Genomic DNA, 18,162 nt, shown 5'->3' with positions numbered 1-18,162 from the left:
AATGATATTTTTTCAGAGATTCGCCATTTCAGTGCCTGATATGTTGCGCCCAACTTATGTCAGCAGAGATACTCCAAAAACTGGTAAGCGGGTATCCTGGGCACAACAGCTTTTAGAATGTTCATCTCTGATACAAGGCGGGCACAACATATTACACACTGAAATTACGTATTCCTGGAAAAATGGTCATTTTCACCCCTCAGCTGTGTATTCATTTATGGATAATAAGTTATAGCAACACTTAGGAGTTAAGAATGCTCTCTGTACCCCTGGATAAATCCTTCAGGGGTGTAGTTACCAAAATAAGGTCACATATCAGGGGATTCCACTTTACTGGTGTTTCAGCTCTGCAAAAGTGTCATAGTATCCAAAAACCAAACCATCTGTGCTCCAAAAACCAAATAACCCTTCTTCCCTTCTGTGCCCTAATATCAGTTTATACCCACATATGACATTACGTCCGTTATCCTGGGTACACCAGTGTCAGATATGTGGCATAAACTGCAGTTTGGGCGCACAGAAGGGAAGGAGCGCTATGCAACTTTTGGAGTACAGATTCAGATGTTTGGTATCTAGACGCCATGTCATGTTTGTAGCACCTGTAAGGTACCAGAAAATTATTTATTTGTTTATTTATTATGCTTACTTATATAGCGCCATCATATTCCGCAGCACTTTACAGCTATTGTCAGTCACCGTCCCATATAGGGCTCACAATCTACATTCCCTATCAGTATGTCTTGAGGTGTGTGGGAGGAAACTGGAGTACCCGGAGGAAACCCATGCAAACACGGGGAGAACATACAAACTTCTTGCAGATGTTGCCCTTGGTAGGATTTGAACCTAGGACTCCAGTGCTGCAATGCTAACCACTGAGCCACCGTGCTGCCCGGAAAAGTGGATACCCCAGAAAAGTGGATACCCCAGAAGAGTGACCTCATTTTGAAAACTGCACCCCCCAAAGAATTTATCAGGGGGTGTAGTGAATATTAGTATCCCAGACGTGACTGCACAGCAGATGGTGAAGAGTGAATATGTAAGCTGTGCGGAGTACATTGCAAACACCAAATTCCCTACTATGTCCCAGTAGCTCCTATGATTGGTGGAGTCATTCTGGGGGTCACTTTGGGGTCACTTCTGGTGTCTTTTCGCTTATAAGCTGTAAATCTGGGGTGTCCTCGATATACGCTCGCACAGCTTATACATTCCCTTTCTGCCGCAGCCAGTTGTGTTCTAATAATTTGGCGATTTTGCGGGTTTTTGTCTTCACATTACTAGATGCTATATTTTCTTTATTTTTCTGGTGATGTGGCCATATAAGGGCTTGTTGTTTGCGGGATGAAAAATGCATTTTGTAATGACACCATTTTTGGGTACCTACAACTTATTGAATATATTTTATGAACTCTTTTTATGCTGGATTTTTTTTTTTTTTAAATCTATTTTGCCTTGCATTTTACCTTTTAAATTTTTCGCCATGCAGCGTATAGTATAAGTAACATGTTCCCTTTATTCTGCGGGTTGGTACGATTCCAGCAATACCTCATTTATATTATTTTTTTATGCCATACTAATTCTGCAGAACAAAAGAACATTTGGGAGCAAAAATCAATGTTTTTTGCATCACCATCTTCTGAGAGGAGTAACATTTTTATTTTTCGGCTGACAGTGTTGGTTGAGGACTTATTTTTTGCGGGACAACCTGTGCTTTTTATTGATACTGTTGTGGGGTACATACAGTCCTATGAAAAAGTTTGGGCACCCCTATTAATCTTAATAATTTTTAGTTCTAAATATTTTGGTGTTTGCAACAGCAAATTCAGTTTGATATATCTAATAACTGATGGACACAGTAATATTTCAGGATCTCCGGCATAGCAGAGCTGGCCGTGCACTGAACTCTTGGCTACGCCACCGGCGTAGTTGAGAGTTCAATCTCCGGCATAGCAGAGCTGGCCGTGCACTGAACTCTCGGCTACACCACCGGCGTAGTTGAGCTCAGCACACACATTCAGCTCTGCTTCATCACGCCAATAGAATGCATTGGCCAGCGCTGATTGGCCAGAGTACATAATTCGGCCAATCAGCGCTGGCTCTGCTGGAGTAGGCGGAGTCTAAGGTCGGACCAGAATGGAGATTGGTGTGGAGCGATCTTAGACTCCGCCTCCTCCAGCAGAGCCAGCGCTGAACTCTGGCCAATCAGCGCTGGCCAATGCATTCCTATGGGAAAAAGTTTATCTCACAAAAAACACAATTACACACCCGATAGAGCCCCAAAAAGTTATTTTTAATAACATTCCCACATAAATAAAGGTTATCCCTAGCTATCCCTGCCTGTACAGCTATCCCTGTCTCATAGTCACAAAGTTCACATTCTCATATGACCCGGATCTGAAATCCACTATTCGGCTAAAATGGAGGTCACCTGATTTCGGCAGCCAATGACTTTTTTCCGATTTTTTTCAATGCCTCCGGTGTCGTAGTTCCTGTCCCACCTCCCCTGCGCTGTTATTGGTGCAAAAAAAGCGCCAGGGAAGGTGGGAGGGAATCTAATTTTTTTGGAGTTTGCCACGTGATGTTCGATTCGAATCGAACACATCGAACAGCCTGATATCCGATCGAACATGTGTTCGATAGAACACTGTTCGCTCATCTCTATTAATGAGATGACGCCTCAGAGGACCTTCACAGTTTTTGAATGACCTGTCTGACCATCACTAGAAAAATGTAGGAAAGGCATTTTTTAAGAACCCAGCTCAGGGGGTTGGTCTATTCCTGTCAACACATGGAGTTATGCAATTGTGCCACATCGTTCTATAGCAACATAACCAACGTGCAGTCCCAGCATAGATCCTACATTCCAACTGCTCCTTCAATAGAAGGATGACGAGTTGAATATAAATTTGCTGGAGCTTCTTTGGTGTTCTTTACCATTGCATCAAGATTGTTTAATTGAGGTCCTGCAATCTATGAGACATTTAACCCCTTCCCGCCGATGGCACTTTTTGACTTCCTAACCAAGCTCGATTTTTCAAAACTGACATGTGTCACTTTATGTGGCAATAACTTTGGAACGCTTTAACTTACCAAAGTGATTTTAAGATTGTTTTTTCGTAACACATTGTACTTCATGTTAGTGGTAAATTTTGGTTGATATGTTTTGTGTTTAGTTATGAAAAAATAGGAAATTTGGTGGAAGTTTTGAAAAATATGCATTTTATAAAGTTTGAAATGATGTGCATTGCATACAGATAGTCAGACCGCCAAAATGATATCCTAAATCTCATGTCCCAGATCTCTGCTTTATGTCGGCATCAAACTTTAGTCACCCTTTTATTTTTTACGGACATTAGAAGTTTAAAAGTGAAAAAACAATATTGAAAATTTTCAAGAAATTTCCAAAACCCATTTTTTAAGGGACTAATCCAGTTATGAAGGGGTTTTGAAAGACCCTTGTATTAAACCCCCATAAATCACCCCATTTTCAAAACTGCACCCCTTAAATAAGCCAAAACAACATATACCTAGTATTTTAACCCTATAAGTGCTTAACAGGAATTAATACAAAATGGAGGTGAAATTTTCAAATTTGATTTTATTTTACTAATATTTTTTGTTTAGCCCTAGAATTTGCACATTCACAAGGGGTTAAAGGAGAAAACGCATCCCATAATTTGTTATGCAAGTTCTCCCGACTACCATAGTACCCCACTTGTGGGTGTAAACTAATATATGGACGCTCAGCGAGACGCAGAAGGGAAGGCGCACCAAGGAGCTTTTAGAGGGCAGATCTGGCTGTGATCAGTTTCAGGAACCATGTCGCATTTACAAAGCCCTTGAGGAGTCAAAACAGTGGAAACCTCTAGAAAGTGACCCCATTTTGAAAACCGCACCCCTCAAAGAATTTATCAAGTGATGTAGTGAGCATTAGTAACCCCGAAGTGAATGTGTAAGCTGTGCGGAGTAAATTGTGTATACCAAATCCCATTCTATTTTCCCACTAGCTCCTATGACACGGATGGGGAAGAGGAGCATTCTGGGGGATCAGCGCTGGTATATTATCTCTCATAAGCTCTAAATATGGGGTGTCCCCTGAAAACGCTCGCACACCTTATACATTTCCTTCTAGTCGCAGCCACTTATGTCCTAATGATTTGGCGACTTTTGGGTTTTTGTCTTCACATTCTACAAGCTAGATTTTTATTTTCTGGCAATGTGGCCATATGAGGGCTTGGTGTTTGCGGTATTAGATGTACTTTTCAATGCCACCATTTTGGGGCCTGTAACTTATTGACTACATTTTATTAACTCTTTCTAGGTGGGATGTAAAAGGAAACATCAATTCTGACATTGCTTTTTAGCATTTATTTTCCCCCCCGTGCAGAGTACAGCATAAGTAATGTGTTACCTTTATTCTGTGGGTCGGTGCGGTTACGGTGATACCTCATTTATATGATTTTTTAATGCGTTGCTATTTGTGCAGAATAAAATTCAATTGAGGGAAAAAATCAATTATTTTTGCATCGCCATATTCTGAAAGGCATAACATTTTTATGTTTTGCTAGACAGAGCTGGTTGAGGGCTTATTTTTTGTGGAATGACCTCTGCTTTTTATTGGTACCATTTTGGTTTTCATCTGACCATTTGATTACTTTTTATTGAACATTTTGTAAGGGAAAGGTGGTGAATAATCATTATTTTGTGCGTTTTTCTACGTTTTTTTTATAACGTTCGCCATTTGAGTTAAATAATGTTTTAAGTTTATTGTTCATGTTATTACGGACGCGGTGATACCAAATATGTAATGTTTTTTTCATTTTTTCTTTATTTTACATAATAAAACATTTTATATGGGGAAAAAGGATTTTTGGGGCTTTATTTCTTTCTAATTTATTTTAAACTTATTTAAACTTTTTTATTTTTACTTTTTTTCACTTTTTTTTTCTGTCCCCATGGGGGATTGAAGCAGTGATCTGCTGATCACTGCTTCACTATATGTATCTGCAATACACGTTACATGTGTATTGCAGAGCACAGGAAGCTGTCATCCTGTGTAGACGCACAGTATGACAGCCTCCATTCCTGGCAGGATCAGCCAGGTAAGTGAAGGGGACGGCATGGGGCAGACCCGGGGTCACTGATCAGACCCCGGGCTGCCCATTACCAACACTGGCACCCCCTGAAACCGGCGAAAATTACGATCCCCAGAGATGTCGGCGGTCATGTTTGACCGCCGGCATCTCAGGGGTTAACACCCGCGATCAGACCCGGTTCCGACCGCGGGTGTTACAGGGCATAGTCAGCCGTGTATTACGGCTGACACCTGCAGGGCATGGTGCGCACACGGGTTCTGTATGCGCACCATGCAGCTACGGCGGTTTGCGGGAAGTCCTTACCGGCAGCGCCGTACTATTACGAAGGATGTCGGGAAGGGGTTAAAGGTTATTATTTCAAGTAAGGGCTCATTCACATCTGCGCCCGGTCTCCATTCATGCAGGTTTCCGTTTCCTGCACAAAACTGAGCAGGAGACAGAAACCTGCAGGACTCTTTCAAACCCATTCATTTGAATGGGTTTGAAAGATGTCCGGCCGTGTGCGCCAGTGAGCGTTTTATGCTCTACGCTGCGAAACCGTTTTTTTTTAAACCAGACACAGAGTCTGACATGCAGTACTCTGTGTCCGGTTTAAAAAAAACGGTTTTGCGGCGGAGAGCATAAAACACTCACATGGTTTGACAGCTTTCCGTCTTCTGCATGCAAAGCTCAGAACGGACTCCAGGCACTAGTGTGAACCTAGCGTAAAGGCCTTTTTTGGAGGGGTTTCATGTTTTTATTAAAAAGCACCCAATAAGATCAGCGAATACGATAAAAAGAGAAAATAAAGATCTAAAAACTCAACAATTGCTTTCTAGCTGAACATTAATGACGCCTAAATTCCTTCCATATTAGTAATCCAAAATGTACACTTTAATGGACATATTAAATCAAAGTCAAATGTAAAGCACCATGGAATTAATGGTGCTATATAAATAAATAATAATAATAAAAATAATAACTCACAGGTGGCAGCGACCACATACCACTAAATCAACCAAAATTTATTCTTCTAATCAAAAAGGACAAGGTCATTTTAGGATATGTTGTAATTTCTGCCCTCGGAAGTATTTACATGAGATACATTAAAAGAGCTGTACGATCACATGGTATAACGCTTTAAGTGTAATATGTGAACAAATATACAGGTAGTCCTCAGGTTACGACGTTTCGTGGTTACGACTAGAGATGAGTGAGCAGGTCCTTGCTAGTCTGGAGTGCTGGCAGCTTGCATTTATGCGGGAGCTGACTTTTTCTCATAGGAATGCATTGGTTCTGCCGGAGGCTCATCTCTGAGGAGGCGGAGTCTAAGATCGGACCACAGCAGTCTCCATTGTTGTCCGATATTAGACTCCGCCTCCTTACAGACGAGCCTCTGGCAGAACCAGCGTTGATTGGCCGAATGCTGTACACTGGCCAATCAACGCTGGCCAATGCATTCCTATGCAAAAAAGTCAGCTCCCACATAAACGCAAGCTGCCAGCTCTCCCTGTACAATATGTGATTTAGTGTGCAGCGGCTTGGAACCGAGGAAGACTGTACTGTCTTCCTCGGTTCCGAGCCGCTGCACACTAAATCACATTGATCCGTTCCTACGCGGCTTCGTATGGTACAGTTACATATGTCGAAATTCGGTTTACGACGCCGCGTAAGAACGGATCAACGTTGTAAGTCCAGGACTACCTGTAGTCCCAAGTGTTCTATTTCCCTACAATGCCACAGCAGGTTAAGTAAAGCATTACAAAGTTCTCAATTAACTGTGTAATGCAGACAGCCTTGCACTAAAGTAGTTAAGGTCATTTAATCGGTTACAAAGAAGGAGCTGATACTGGATCCAGGAACTGATACTGGATGTGGCACTTTGAAGTTTTATAAATGGTTCCGTAATAAAAAGAGTCACTAAAAACCAGAAAATGATTACACAAGACTACATTTCACAAGGTGTCTAAAGATGAACAGGGCCTTCTAAGTTAATGCTAAACCACAACACCCACATCCACTCAATTTGTACCAGTCAGATGTTTGCTTCCCATGATCCGCTAGTGTGATCAATGCTATATTTATTATCCATTCCTCCAGATTACTATACATTAGTCTCAACTATAGCTTTCACGGATCTCCAGTTGCCATCTACAAGTCTATTAGCAGCAAGCCAGAACGCCACCTGAATTAGGGCCCCTTCACACGGAGTTTACGCGCGTTATACGAACAAGCCATTGAACTCAATGGCTAACTACATTTTACGCGTGTATTTTTATGTGTAAAATGGACAGAATACACCGAGCATGGACAGAATACACCGAGCATAGACAGAATACACGGAGCGTAAACTCAGTGTGAAGGGGCCCTTACAACATTTCTACAAGGGAAGAGTAAAACATTTTAATTTTTAGCACTTCTGCAGTGTGAACAGTTTGTCACCAACATATATAGAAGGTATTAATCATAACATAATCTCTAGTATTTGCTACAGAAAAGAAAACAGAAAAAAATGATATCAATATCAGTGAATAAGGTAGACATTGAGGTGTTCTTGCTGAGTGGTGGGTTTGAGGTACAGCAGACCCCTAGATTTTGATGCCTTTTTTATTCTTGTTCTTAGTTAAATATGCAATGTTTGGTTGACTGTATTGTTTCAGTACTAAACTAAGACATTTTTGTCTTGGTGGTGAGAACAATAGGGAAAAATGCAATATGTTCTTTCTATGCTAAAGCACCCATAGGGTCCTTAGCTGATAAGTAATTTCTATTGAGCTTTATGGTTATTCTTGGCCTTGTTGGTGAGCTAGTGTGTTTTTCATGGCTATCGAACTGACCCATTTGTTTCTGGCTCCATAGACATATTAGCATGGGCCTGTGTATGTTTTAGAATTATTATATTTATTTTCCCAGTTTCAGCATAAAGAATGCAAAAAAATGCAGAGAGAAAAAGTCCTGCTTGCAGAACTTTTCTCTTCACCCTCTTTAAGTATGTTCGGGAATGGAAACCACAAATTGAATACAAGCGTAGGTGCGAAACTAGCCTTACACTAATTATAGCACTGAACGTTAACTATATGCTCAGTGCAGCATACTAGTATGGAACAGAACAGGAAAAATTAAAATGGTTTAAACAATCAAAAAATCATTTGCAGACAAGAATAATTCCTTTTAGCCAATAAAATAAAAAAAATGGTTGAATCATACAGACAACCCTAGTAAGTGTTGCTTTGTAGTGTAATCTGGAATCATAGATTTAATGCATCAGCAAAGTACACATCTATTTGCAATGGGAATGCATTGAAGACTAAACTCTTGGACCCCTAATCATCACTATAATGAGGGTGTGTGATCCTTGAGTCTTCAGATGCACTCATCCCAATAAAGTCTACAGGAGATATGAAAATGGTTAAGAATAGCCTCGAATATACTCTTGATATTAACCGAGTCTGATTATTCGAACCTCCAGCAGGACCTTAGTAGGATTTTTTTATGCAGATTTTGCTGCAGTTTTTTGAGTAAAAATCAAGAGTAGCTTGAAAATGAGAAGGAAATGTAAATTAAGCTCTTATACTTTATCCTTTCTGTTGAGTCCACTCCTGGCTTTGGCTCAAAGAACTGCAGCAAAATCTGCAACAAAAAAGGTCATAGAACCCATTCGATGTTAAACAATTGTCTTTCTTTTTTACCTGTTTTTTAATATGTATGCATTGAAAATTGGGATTAAATATCACTGAATGGCCAGAAAAGAATGGTCAAAGAAAAGAAAACGCTAAGTAATGAACAATCAATACTACTTAATGGCTGAAAATGCATGGAATACTGAATTACTGATATTCCAGTTTCACCTGAGATGACAGATCGTACTACAACAGGTCGTGCACTGCCAGCAACAAATCCAAAGCCAACTCCGGGATGGCGTAAAATGATGACCTTACGTACAGACTGAGGGGTCAGCTGACCACATTCCATAGCACCTTTCCACATCACATGACTGAGCAAACAAAAGGAAAAAAAATAATGCTTTAATGTATCATTTACAGCAAATTAATACTTCAATGATTACAAGCAAACATATATATTGTATATAAAGTGCTAAGTACTGATATACTTTTTTTTTTTTTTTTTTACAATAGGACCCTATGGTTAATGTCTAGTTTTCCATTGTTGGTATACATTGGAGCTTGTTTCAGTCTATAAATCAAACAGAGGGCCACAGCACAAAAGGAAGCCCTAAGAATGAAAGAAAGGGATTTGGAACTCACAGATGTTTAAATAAACAAGCACAAATAGACATACAAGTGCATCTCAATAAATTAGAATATCATCAAAAAGTTATGGACTATTGCTCAGTGGTCAAAGGTGTTTCCAGCAAACTCACCTGACCTTCATCCCATAGAAAATCTATGGGGTGAAGGTCAAGAGGAATATGAGACACACCAGACCCAACAATGCAGACAAGCTGAAGGCTGCTATCAAAGCACCCTGGGCTTCCATAGCACCTCTACAGTGCCAAAGGCTGATTGCCTCCATGCCACATTGCCACATTGATGAAGCCATTCATGCAAAAAAAGCTCCAACCAAATATTGAGGGAATTTACTGGACAGACTTTTCATTTGACCAACATTTCTGTGTTAAATATTTTTTTTACAGTTGGTCTTTTTTCACTTTTTTATATGTATATATATGTATATATATATGTTTCACTTTTTTATATGTATATATATATATATATATATATGTTTCACCTTTTTATATGTATATATATATATATATATATATATATTTCACTTTTTTATATGTACATATATATGTATATATATATATATATATATATATATATATATATATATAGATATATATATATGTTTCACTTTTTTAATTGAATTACTAAAAAAATAAATAACTTTTTGACGATATTCTAATTTATTGACATGCTCTAGTACAGTTATATAAATACAAATATATACGTGTACACAGTATATATACTTAGCCTTTACTTGAATCATTCAGATTCTGAAAATGTGTTTTATTTCTGGCAATTTTCTAGTTAGTATAAATGTCTGAAATCTTTGATAAATGAGTGGCACTTTGATGCAGTGACTGCTTTTTCACATGTTTATTTGGTGTCAGAAATATGTTCAATGTATTTACAACAAAAACTTGATGCAAGTGCATTGAGAAGTTTTGTGACGCTGATTTTGCCACAATAACTCCAGTAAAGAATAAGCGCTGATTCATGTTACGTGTGTAACATGAATTGAAGTCAATGGGAGTCTTTTTTTTTCAGTGCGGATTCTTTACTCGAGATATTGTGGCAAAATCAGTGCCACAAAACTCTGTGTGAAAGCACCAAAGAGCCTTCACACAGAGTATATGCTCCACTCATTCTGAACATAAAACACGTTCAGAATGAGCGCGTAAAAAACAGCTCACATTGACTTGAATGGGTGCCGGCATACGCACATATCACATTGAAAGCAATAGGGAAAAAAAGCCTCCCATTGATTTCAATGGGTAGCGCACGTATGCTGGTACCCATAGACCTCAATGGGAGCTGGTTTTTACACGCTCATTCTGAACCAATTTTACGTTCAGAATGAGCGGAGCGTAACTCCGTGTGCAGGCTCCCTAAGAGTACATCCAATTCTAGTTTTCTGTTTCAGCCTTTTTCTACTTTTGGGATGAGTTGTACTTTGACTTTTCTGTGGACCCTAAGATTTCTATGTGCCCCCTTTGCATAGGATCCCTAAGCATTTTTGCTCACTAGATGCTCATTTTTTACAGCCACTCTCTACTTTTCTCCTAATAGCTATTTACAGAAGAATAATGTTGTAAACCACAAAGCACATGTCATTTGAAGCTAGTCATATGATCATAACAATTGATTCAAAGTACTCTAAATACTCTGCATAGTCACCATATCTCCATATAATAGTGCACCAGGAGCAGAGATACCACATGCAAGTGCACAGGGGGTCTGGAAGGAAGCAATAATTATGTCTTCTCTGTTTGATGCTAGATTCATGCTAGTGTTCGGGTTTCCATTCTTCGGGTCTGCTTAAGCCCTTCCCGCCACAGGCATTTTTCGATTTTTGTTTTTGACTCCCACCTCCCTTCCAAATCCCAGAAATGTTTTATTTCTCCACTCACACGGAGAAAACGCACGCTCATTTTGGCAAAATACACGTGTAAAAATAAGACTCCTATTGACTTCAATGACATTTTTTTACACGTGTAAAAAAACCACGTCAAAATATACGTCAAAAAACACGTCAAAATACACGTGTAAAATGTCATTTAAGTCAATGGGAGTCTTATTTTTTACACGTGTATTCTTTACAGGTGTATTTTGCCAAAATGAGCGTGTGTTTACTCTGTGTAAATGGACCTTTAGAGCCATATGAGGTCTTATTATTTGACAAATTTTTCTTCATGAAGCTTTATCGTTTCTATAACCATACCAATAATTATTCTGTATAATGTACTTTGTTTTATGGTGTGTACTGTGCAGAAAAAAATGACATGTCATCTGTATTCTATGTGTTGGTATGATTTTGAAGATACCAAATTTATATGGTTTTATTTACATTTTAACCCCTTAAAAATCCAAAACTGTGCCAATTTTTTTTTTTAATAACAGTCGCCATATTCTGACACCCGTAACTTTTTTATACTTCTGTGTATGGGAATGTATAGGGCGTCTGTTTTTGCAGGTGTGCTTTTTACTTATAACATTTTCGTGTATAGCTATTGCTTTGATCACTTTTTATTCAAATTTTCATCAGAGGCAAAACAGTGAAAAAACGTAGGTTTGGCACTTTTGAACTTTTTTCCCGCTACATCGTTTACAGTACGGGAAAAATATTTTTATATATTTGTAGACCAGGCGTTTTCGGACATAGGGCTATCTAATGTGTATGTGTTTCACAGTGATTTCAACTTTTAATATTGTTTATTTTGAAATTTTTTAAACTATTTCTAACCTTTTTTTTTATTTGCATTTATTAAATCCCCTAGGGGTCTTGAACCCCAGGGGGTCTGATCACTAATGCATTGCATTGCAATGCTAATACATTGCAATGCATTGCAAAGAAAACTGCAGATCTATTGCAGGTTACATAAAGAAAATAATGAAAGAAAGCCCTGGGAGCCTTCACAAGTCTCCGGGGGTCATGGTAACAGGACTCCAGCAAAACCAGTCAGCTATGAAATCCTCCTGAAATCAGTGGAGAGAAAATTCCTGCTTGATAAACTGTCCTTGGTACCTGAAGCTTATTGTTAGGATTGGGTCCTGCAGGTTGCTATCATAGCGCACAGCACCACCTGCGGGTCAGTCTAACCATTCAGCTTTCACCTTAGTGAGCATGCTCAGACGTATTGGAGCTGCTCACAAGCTAAGTGCCATTTCTCCCCTACTGAGCATGAGCGGTGAGGTCATGGCCACTGCCCCTATTGGGCAGGGACTTCCCTTTAAATAGTGTGAGCCGACGCCTGCCGGGTGCTCACACTTTGACTAAAATCACCTCAAAGTACAAGGAGTTTTGCTAATGACAGTAGGTTGCAGGGATAGGCTCCGGTACTCAGGCAGGTTTCAGACTAGGCCTCTGTGTGGGGTTTCTCTGCTTCTCCTGGGTGCTGTTAGCGCTAAGCCAGGACTAGGAGCGGTAGATGCCATTCCAGCTTGTAGATCTGCAGCAGGTATGGTCTTTGAGACAGTACACATAGGCTGTCTGACTTCATGTATGGCTCCTAGCTGTGTACGGGAGCATGAGTGTTTGATGGCTCCAAGCTGTGTGTAGGACCATGCAAACTCCCCTGGTAACTCCAAGCTGTGTGCAGGAGAATATTCTAAACTTCTGTGGTGGCCCCTAGCTGTCGCAGAGGTAAGTGTGTGTGTTTGCTGGCCTGGGGTGAGTGTTAACCCTTGGCAGCCGTGTGAGGAGTCTAAGAATGACTGGTTCAATCCCGTTGTTTTGATTTCTATGCCAAATGGTACCATAAGGTTCTGTATTGATTTCCATGATATCACCTGCCAGGTGTTTCTCCACCCTCGACTTAACAAAAGGGTACTGGCAGGTGCCGCTCACTAAAAAGGCCAGGGAAAAAACTGCAGTTGTCACCCCAGATGGTTTATTTCAATATATGACTAAGCTGTTTGGGTTACATGGGGCTTCAGCAACCTTCCAGAGATTGATGGACAGAGTCCTTAAGCCTCATCAAGGGTACACCTCAGCTTATTTAGATGACATTGTCATCTTTAGTATGGACTGGGAAAGCCACTTACCAAAAGTTCAAGCCGTACTAAATTCCATCCGGGCAGCCGATTTAACTGCCAACCCCAAAAACATGCGCTTTGGGTCTTGAAAAGGCTCAATACTTGGGGTATGTAATAGGGTAATAAAACATCAGGTTAATAAAGTAGAGGCCATTCAAAATTGGCCCCAGCCTTTAAATAAAAGGCAAGAGCGAGCTTTCCTGGGAATTGTTGGCTACTATTGCATGTTTATCCCAAACTTTGCAACTATTGCAGCCCCACTGTCAAACCAAAGGGGACTCATTCTGTCATGAGAGGGGATACAAATTTTTACTGTGTAGGCGGCATGGGATTCGATTGCAATTGAATACCTTGAACGGCCTGATATTCGATCGAATATCTATTTGATCGAACAGTGTTCGCTCATCTCTAGTGTCCACCCCTACAGGTCTGAACAAAGTGGAGGGGTGGGGGTATGTGAGAAGGTGAGTACTGGAATCTTGCTATATCTCCCCCAGGTTTTTAACTTATGTGTGGTCCAGTATGGGTTTTGAATAGGTCTCAGATTCTGGTGTGAGTCCTTGGCTCATTACTGGGCCAGGAAAGGCTAAAGATCCTGCACTCCAGTGCAGATCCAGGAAGTGAAAGGAGGTGTATGGGACTGTCCTGTAACCGAGTCTGGTGAGAAAGTGTGGCTGATGTATATTTAAGCCACATGTATATTTAAGTTAACATTTCTGTTCACACGAGCAGGAATTTATTTTGTTTTTGCCTGAAGTTAATTCTGTATTTAATTTTGAGTTGATTTATTTTCCATTTTTTTTCTAAATAAACCTGTTTGTTGCATATTTTGTGTCCCTGTCTTTGACTGTTTCAGTCCGCACCTTTGCTGCTACTGAGCTACCTTCCCCACAATATATATATATATATATATATATATATATATATATATATGTATTTGTATATAGTGTATGACGCTGGGTTTACAACAGTGTTTGGGTCTCCGTTATCAGGTTTCCGTCTTCTGCAGACAGAAGACGGAAACCTGTCAGACTGTGATCGGCAGTGAGCGCCCGTGAGCATTTTATGCTCTCCGTGGTCAAATAGTTTTTTTTTAAACCGGACACAAAGTCCTGCATTTCCGACTTTAAAAAAAAAAAAAAACCTGTTTCACCGTGGAGAGCGGTAAAACGCTCACTGCCGGACACTTTTCAAACCCATTCAAATGAAACCTGCATAATGGAGACCCCGGGTGCAGATGTGAACGAGCCCTTAGTTGCATGTTGATATCTTCTGGGTTTTTTTTGTAATTGTAATTATTTTCTGTCCTAGGTGTTATCTGTTACTCTTGTTATGTTTTTGTCTATTTATTTTCTTTGTCATATTGTTATATTATTATTGTGTGATATTTTATATTTTTATTATTAAAAGAACTACAGATGTAGCCAAGGTTAATATGACTCTTAAAGCATTAACAACAGTGGCAGAGAGTGTTAACAGGACTTAATGTCCTAGGTTCTGTGGCAGCCACTACCATAGGATAGAACCTCTGATTAATTCAGGCACACCCCCACTCTTATTTACTTTAATGGGAGCACAGGAGTTAAGTTTTATTTTTCTATTATATGATTCAATGTCAGCATTGCAATATCATACTTAGATATGTAAAATAGAGGCCACTGTTTGTGAACTATGCAGGAATAGATTAGTTTATATGCTTAATATTTTGTATGTATGTTTCATCTGCTGGTTTTCTAGATCTGTAAAGTTTACTTCATCGTTTAGTACATAAAATAGTCGAAGTCACTTCTGTAGTATATGACAATACCTGAACAGCACTGGGATCAGACTCTGTCTGCTGCTTTGTTAGAAGTTCTTTGATAGACTGGTCTGAAATGTCTAGAGCTTGTCACTTCAGAATCCCCTGTAGGGTAGATGACATCCAGTGTATTGGGTGCAGCCAAGGCCATTCCTGGAAACTTAAACAAATCAACAGTCAGACTCTGAAAACTATACAGTAAACTGAATTGACATAACTTCCTTTGTATAATAGAAAAGAATGCAATAGTTAATGTAACATTACTTTCTGCTGCATTCACAAGGAGTTCTGCAAATGAGCATCAGGCGATATAAAATAACATGAAAAAATGTACAGCTTTTCAATATACTGGTTTATCAGCACTTGAGGGGAAATTGAGGCATTAGCCTGCAGCACCTTAAAGGGGCTCTATCATTGGGAAAAGTCATTTTTAACTAATCGCATACTTGCATAGAAAGGCTATTCCACACATACCTTTTGTATGTAAATTGCCTCAGTAGTTTTTTAATGATTCAGTTTTTAATCATATGCTAATTAGCCTCCACCCTGCACAGAAAGTTCTCAGCCAGCTCTCCTCTCTCTGCTGTGTGTGAGTGCAGGGATGAGGAGTTGTCATTATCAGCAGCCTGTGCTGTATACACAGCAGACAGTGCACAATGAGACTTCTGATGCATGGAGAAGTCTAATTAGCATATGAATAAAATGCTGATTAGCTCCTCCTTCAAAACTATTGAGGCAATTTACATACAAAAGGTACGTGTGTGTCTGCCTTTCTAAAGGCTATGCAAGTATGTGATTAGCTAAAAATGACTTTTCTCAATGGTAGAGCCCTTTTAAAATCTGCAGTACTTTAGGTTAATGTTTGGGCACAAAATCTCTGCATATAGATAGCATAGATAGCTATATAGCTGCTAGAATAGAATGATAAAAAATGGGTTATCCTTGGCCTAGAAAGAATCTAGTAGGTGTTGCTCCTTTAAAAAAGTCCTGTATGCAAGATTTTCTCTTCAGGTACAAAAGAAAAAAAAAGCATGACAGAAGACAGTGTCCATCATGTTGTCTACATCAGTGTCAATGGAACAGACACATAATCAGTTTAATTAATTTTAATAAAATCCCTTTGCTTCCTTAATTTTTCCTCCAGCTCCTCTTCACATATGGAATTGACTTCTAGCTGCTGAATCAGGATGAGCATTGGGAGAATGTTTGCATCCACACAGTGGTTCTGACCCCTACCATTGACAGCAAGTTGCTGATTTCTCACAGATATATTTATTCCCACTTCACCTAATAATCCTACATAAAAAGTAAGTGTAGTTGATGCCGTGTGAATTTGGCATGTCTTTTGCACATTATGCAGAAAAAGCACCAGGTAGGCCCTCAGAGAAGCAATTGTTACCACGCATCCGTGCGACTGACGCTAGGTTCACACCTGCTTTCAGATTTCCATTTGGGTGGTCCACTTGGTGCTTTTCAAAGAAAGTCTGCAGAGTTTTCCTCTGTGCACTTTCTGCTTCTATGAGGGTCCATTCACACGGAGGAAAATGGTGAAGAATTTGGTGTGGAATTTCAGCGCTGAAAAAAAAGCCTCCCATTGAAGTCAATGGGAGGCTTTTTTTTCAAGCGCTAAAATTCCACACCAAATTCCTCGCCATTTTCCTCCGTGTTAATTAGGGTAAGTTCACACAGAGTTTTTCGGTCAGGATTTTGAGGCCAAATTCGCCTCAAAATCTTGACCAAAAAGAGGGTCAGTTGTTTTTTCCGGGAGCCGTTTGTTCCAGCTCCCGGAAAAAAGAATCGAGATGCTCATTCTTTCAGGTCGATTCACCTTGCGACATCTGCCTGAAGACACTCACTCCTGAATAGGCCCATTCATTTGGGCCTAATCTGGAGCGGACTGCATGACTGGATGCCGGTGCACTGCTCCAGCAGCCTCTGCCTCATGTTCCGGACCAAAAAACCCTGTGTGAACATACCTTTAGGGTAAGTTCACACAAGGTTGTTTAGGGTAAGTTCACACGGGGTTTTTTGGTCTAGAACCTGAGGTTGAGGCCGCCTCAGGTTCCGGACTAAAAAACGGGTGGCTGCGACTGAATGCCGGTGCTGTGCACCGGCATCCAGTCTCGCACTCCGCTCTGTATTAGGTCCAATGAATGGGCCTAGTTGGGAGGAGGGTATGTCTTCAGGCCGAATCGCGAGTCAAATCGGCCTGAAGAATGAGCATGTTGCTTCTTTTTTTCCGGGACACGGAAGAAACGGCTCCCATTGATTTCAATTGGAGCTGTCTTTTTGGTCAGGATTTTGAGACAGATATGGACTCAAAATACCTAACCAAAAAACCCCATCTGAACTTACCCTTAGGCTGAGTTCACACAGAGTTTTTTGGTCAGGAATTTGGTCAGGAATTCGCCTCAAAATCAGCATCCAAAAAAGCCTATCAATAGAATTTAGACTTATGCCTATAGGGAAACCGCCGGGTTTCCACAAGTATAATTGACATGCTGCAATTTTCAAAACTGCAGCAACTGTATCCGCTGTATGTATTTTTCCACAATGTGTGAATGGGATTCTCACACTGGGCCCTGGGCTAAGACAACTTTTCTCCAAAACAATGTGAGAGACTGATAAACTGCAAAACAAACTTTTCACTTCAATTGTTTTTCGTTACATGTAGTTCTTCATATATCTGCATCTTTAGGTATCTTAGTTTATCCTACTTAGTTTCTTAGTTTTTCTCTCCTGGCCCCTGTAGACTTCAGGACTGAATTCACACTCTTAGAACATCTCTGCACTGGAAGACCTGGGGCCCGCCCTCAGTGCTGCAAAAGAGCTCATTTACATACCGACAAGAAACGGGATTGTAGGTGAACGGCGGCGTGGAGAAGATGACGAAAGATAAGAGACGAATAGCCTTTCTTAAGGCTATTTCGACGTGGTACCTTCTAAAAATTGTGTCTGACTGATAGGATCCCTTTAAGTTAGATGTTAGGCAAGGTGAGGGTATTTAGTTTAA

The 18,162-nt window shown here is 40.0% G+C and overlaps 1 protein-coding gene across 1 annotated transcript in view; it reads right to left on the bottom strand.

Moving 5' to 3' along the window:
- The window catches only part of FRMPD3 (FERM and PDZ domain containing 3), a 304,332-nt gene that overhangs the window by 166,270 nt on the left and 119,900 nt on the right, over positions 1-18,162 (bottom strand). Inside the window, exons 3-4 of the mRNA XM_075259354.1 lie at positions 15,159-15,309; positions 8,921-9,066 (exon numbers count right to left, since the gene is read on the bottom strand). Coding sequence (XP_075115455.1) covers positions 8,921-9,059 — 139 coding nt within the window. The 5' untranslated portion in view covers positions 9,060-9,066; positions 15,159-15,309. The remainder of the gene's footprint in view (positions 1-8,920; positions 9,067-15,158; positions 15,310-18,162) is intronic.

Source organism: Leptodactylus fuscus, chromosome 11, assembly GCF_031893055.1.
Source record: "Leptodactylus fuscus isolate aLepFus1 chromosome 11, aLepFus1.hap2, whole genome shotgun sequence".
NCBI lineage: Eukaryota > Metazoa > Chordata > Amphibia > Anura > Leptodactylidae > Leptodactylus > Leptodactylus fuscus.
This window is presented reverse-complemented; position numbering and strand designations above follow the sequence as displayed.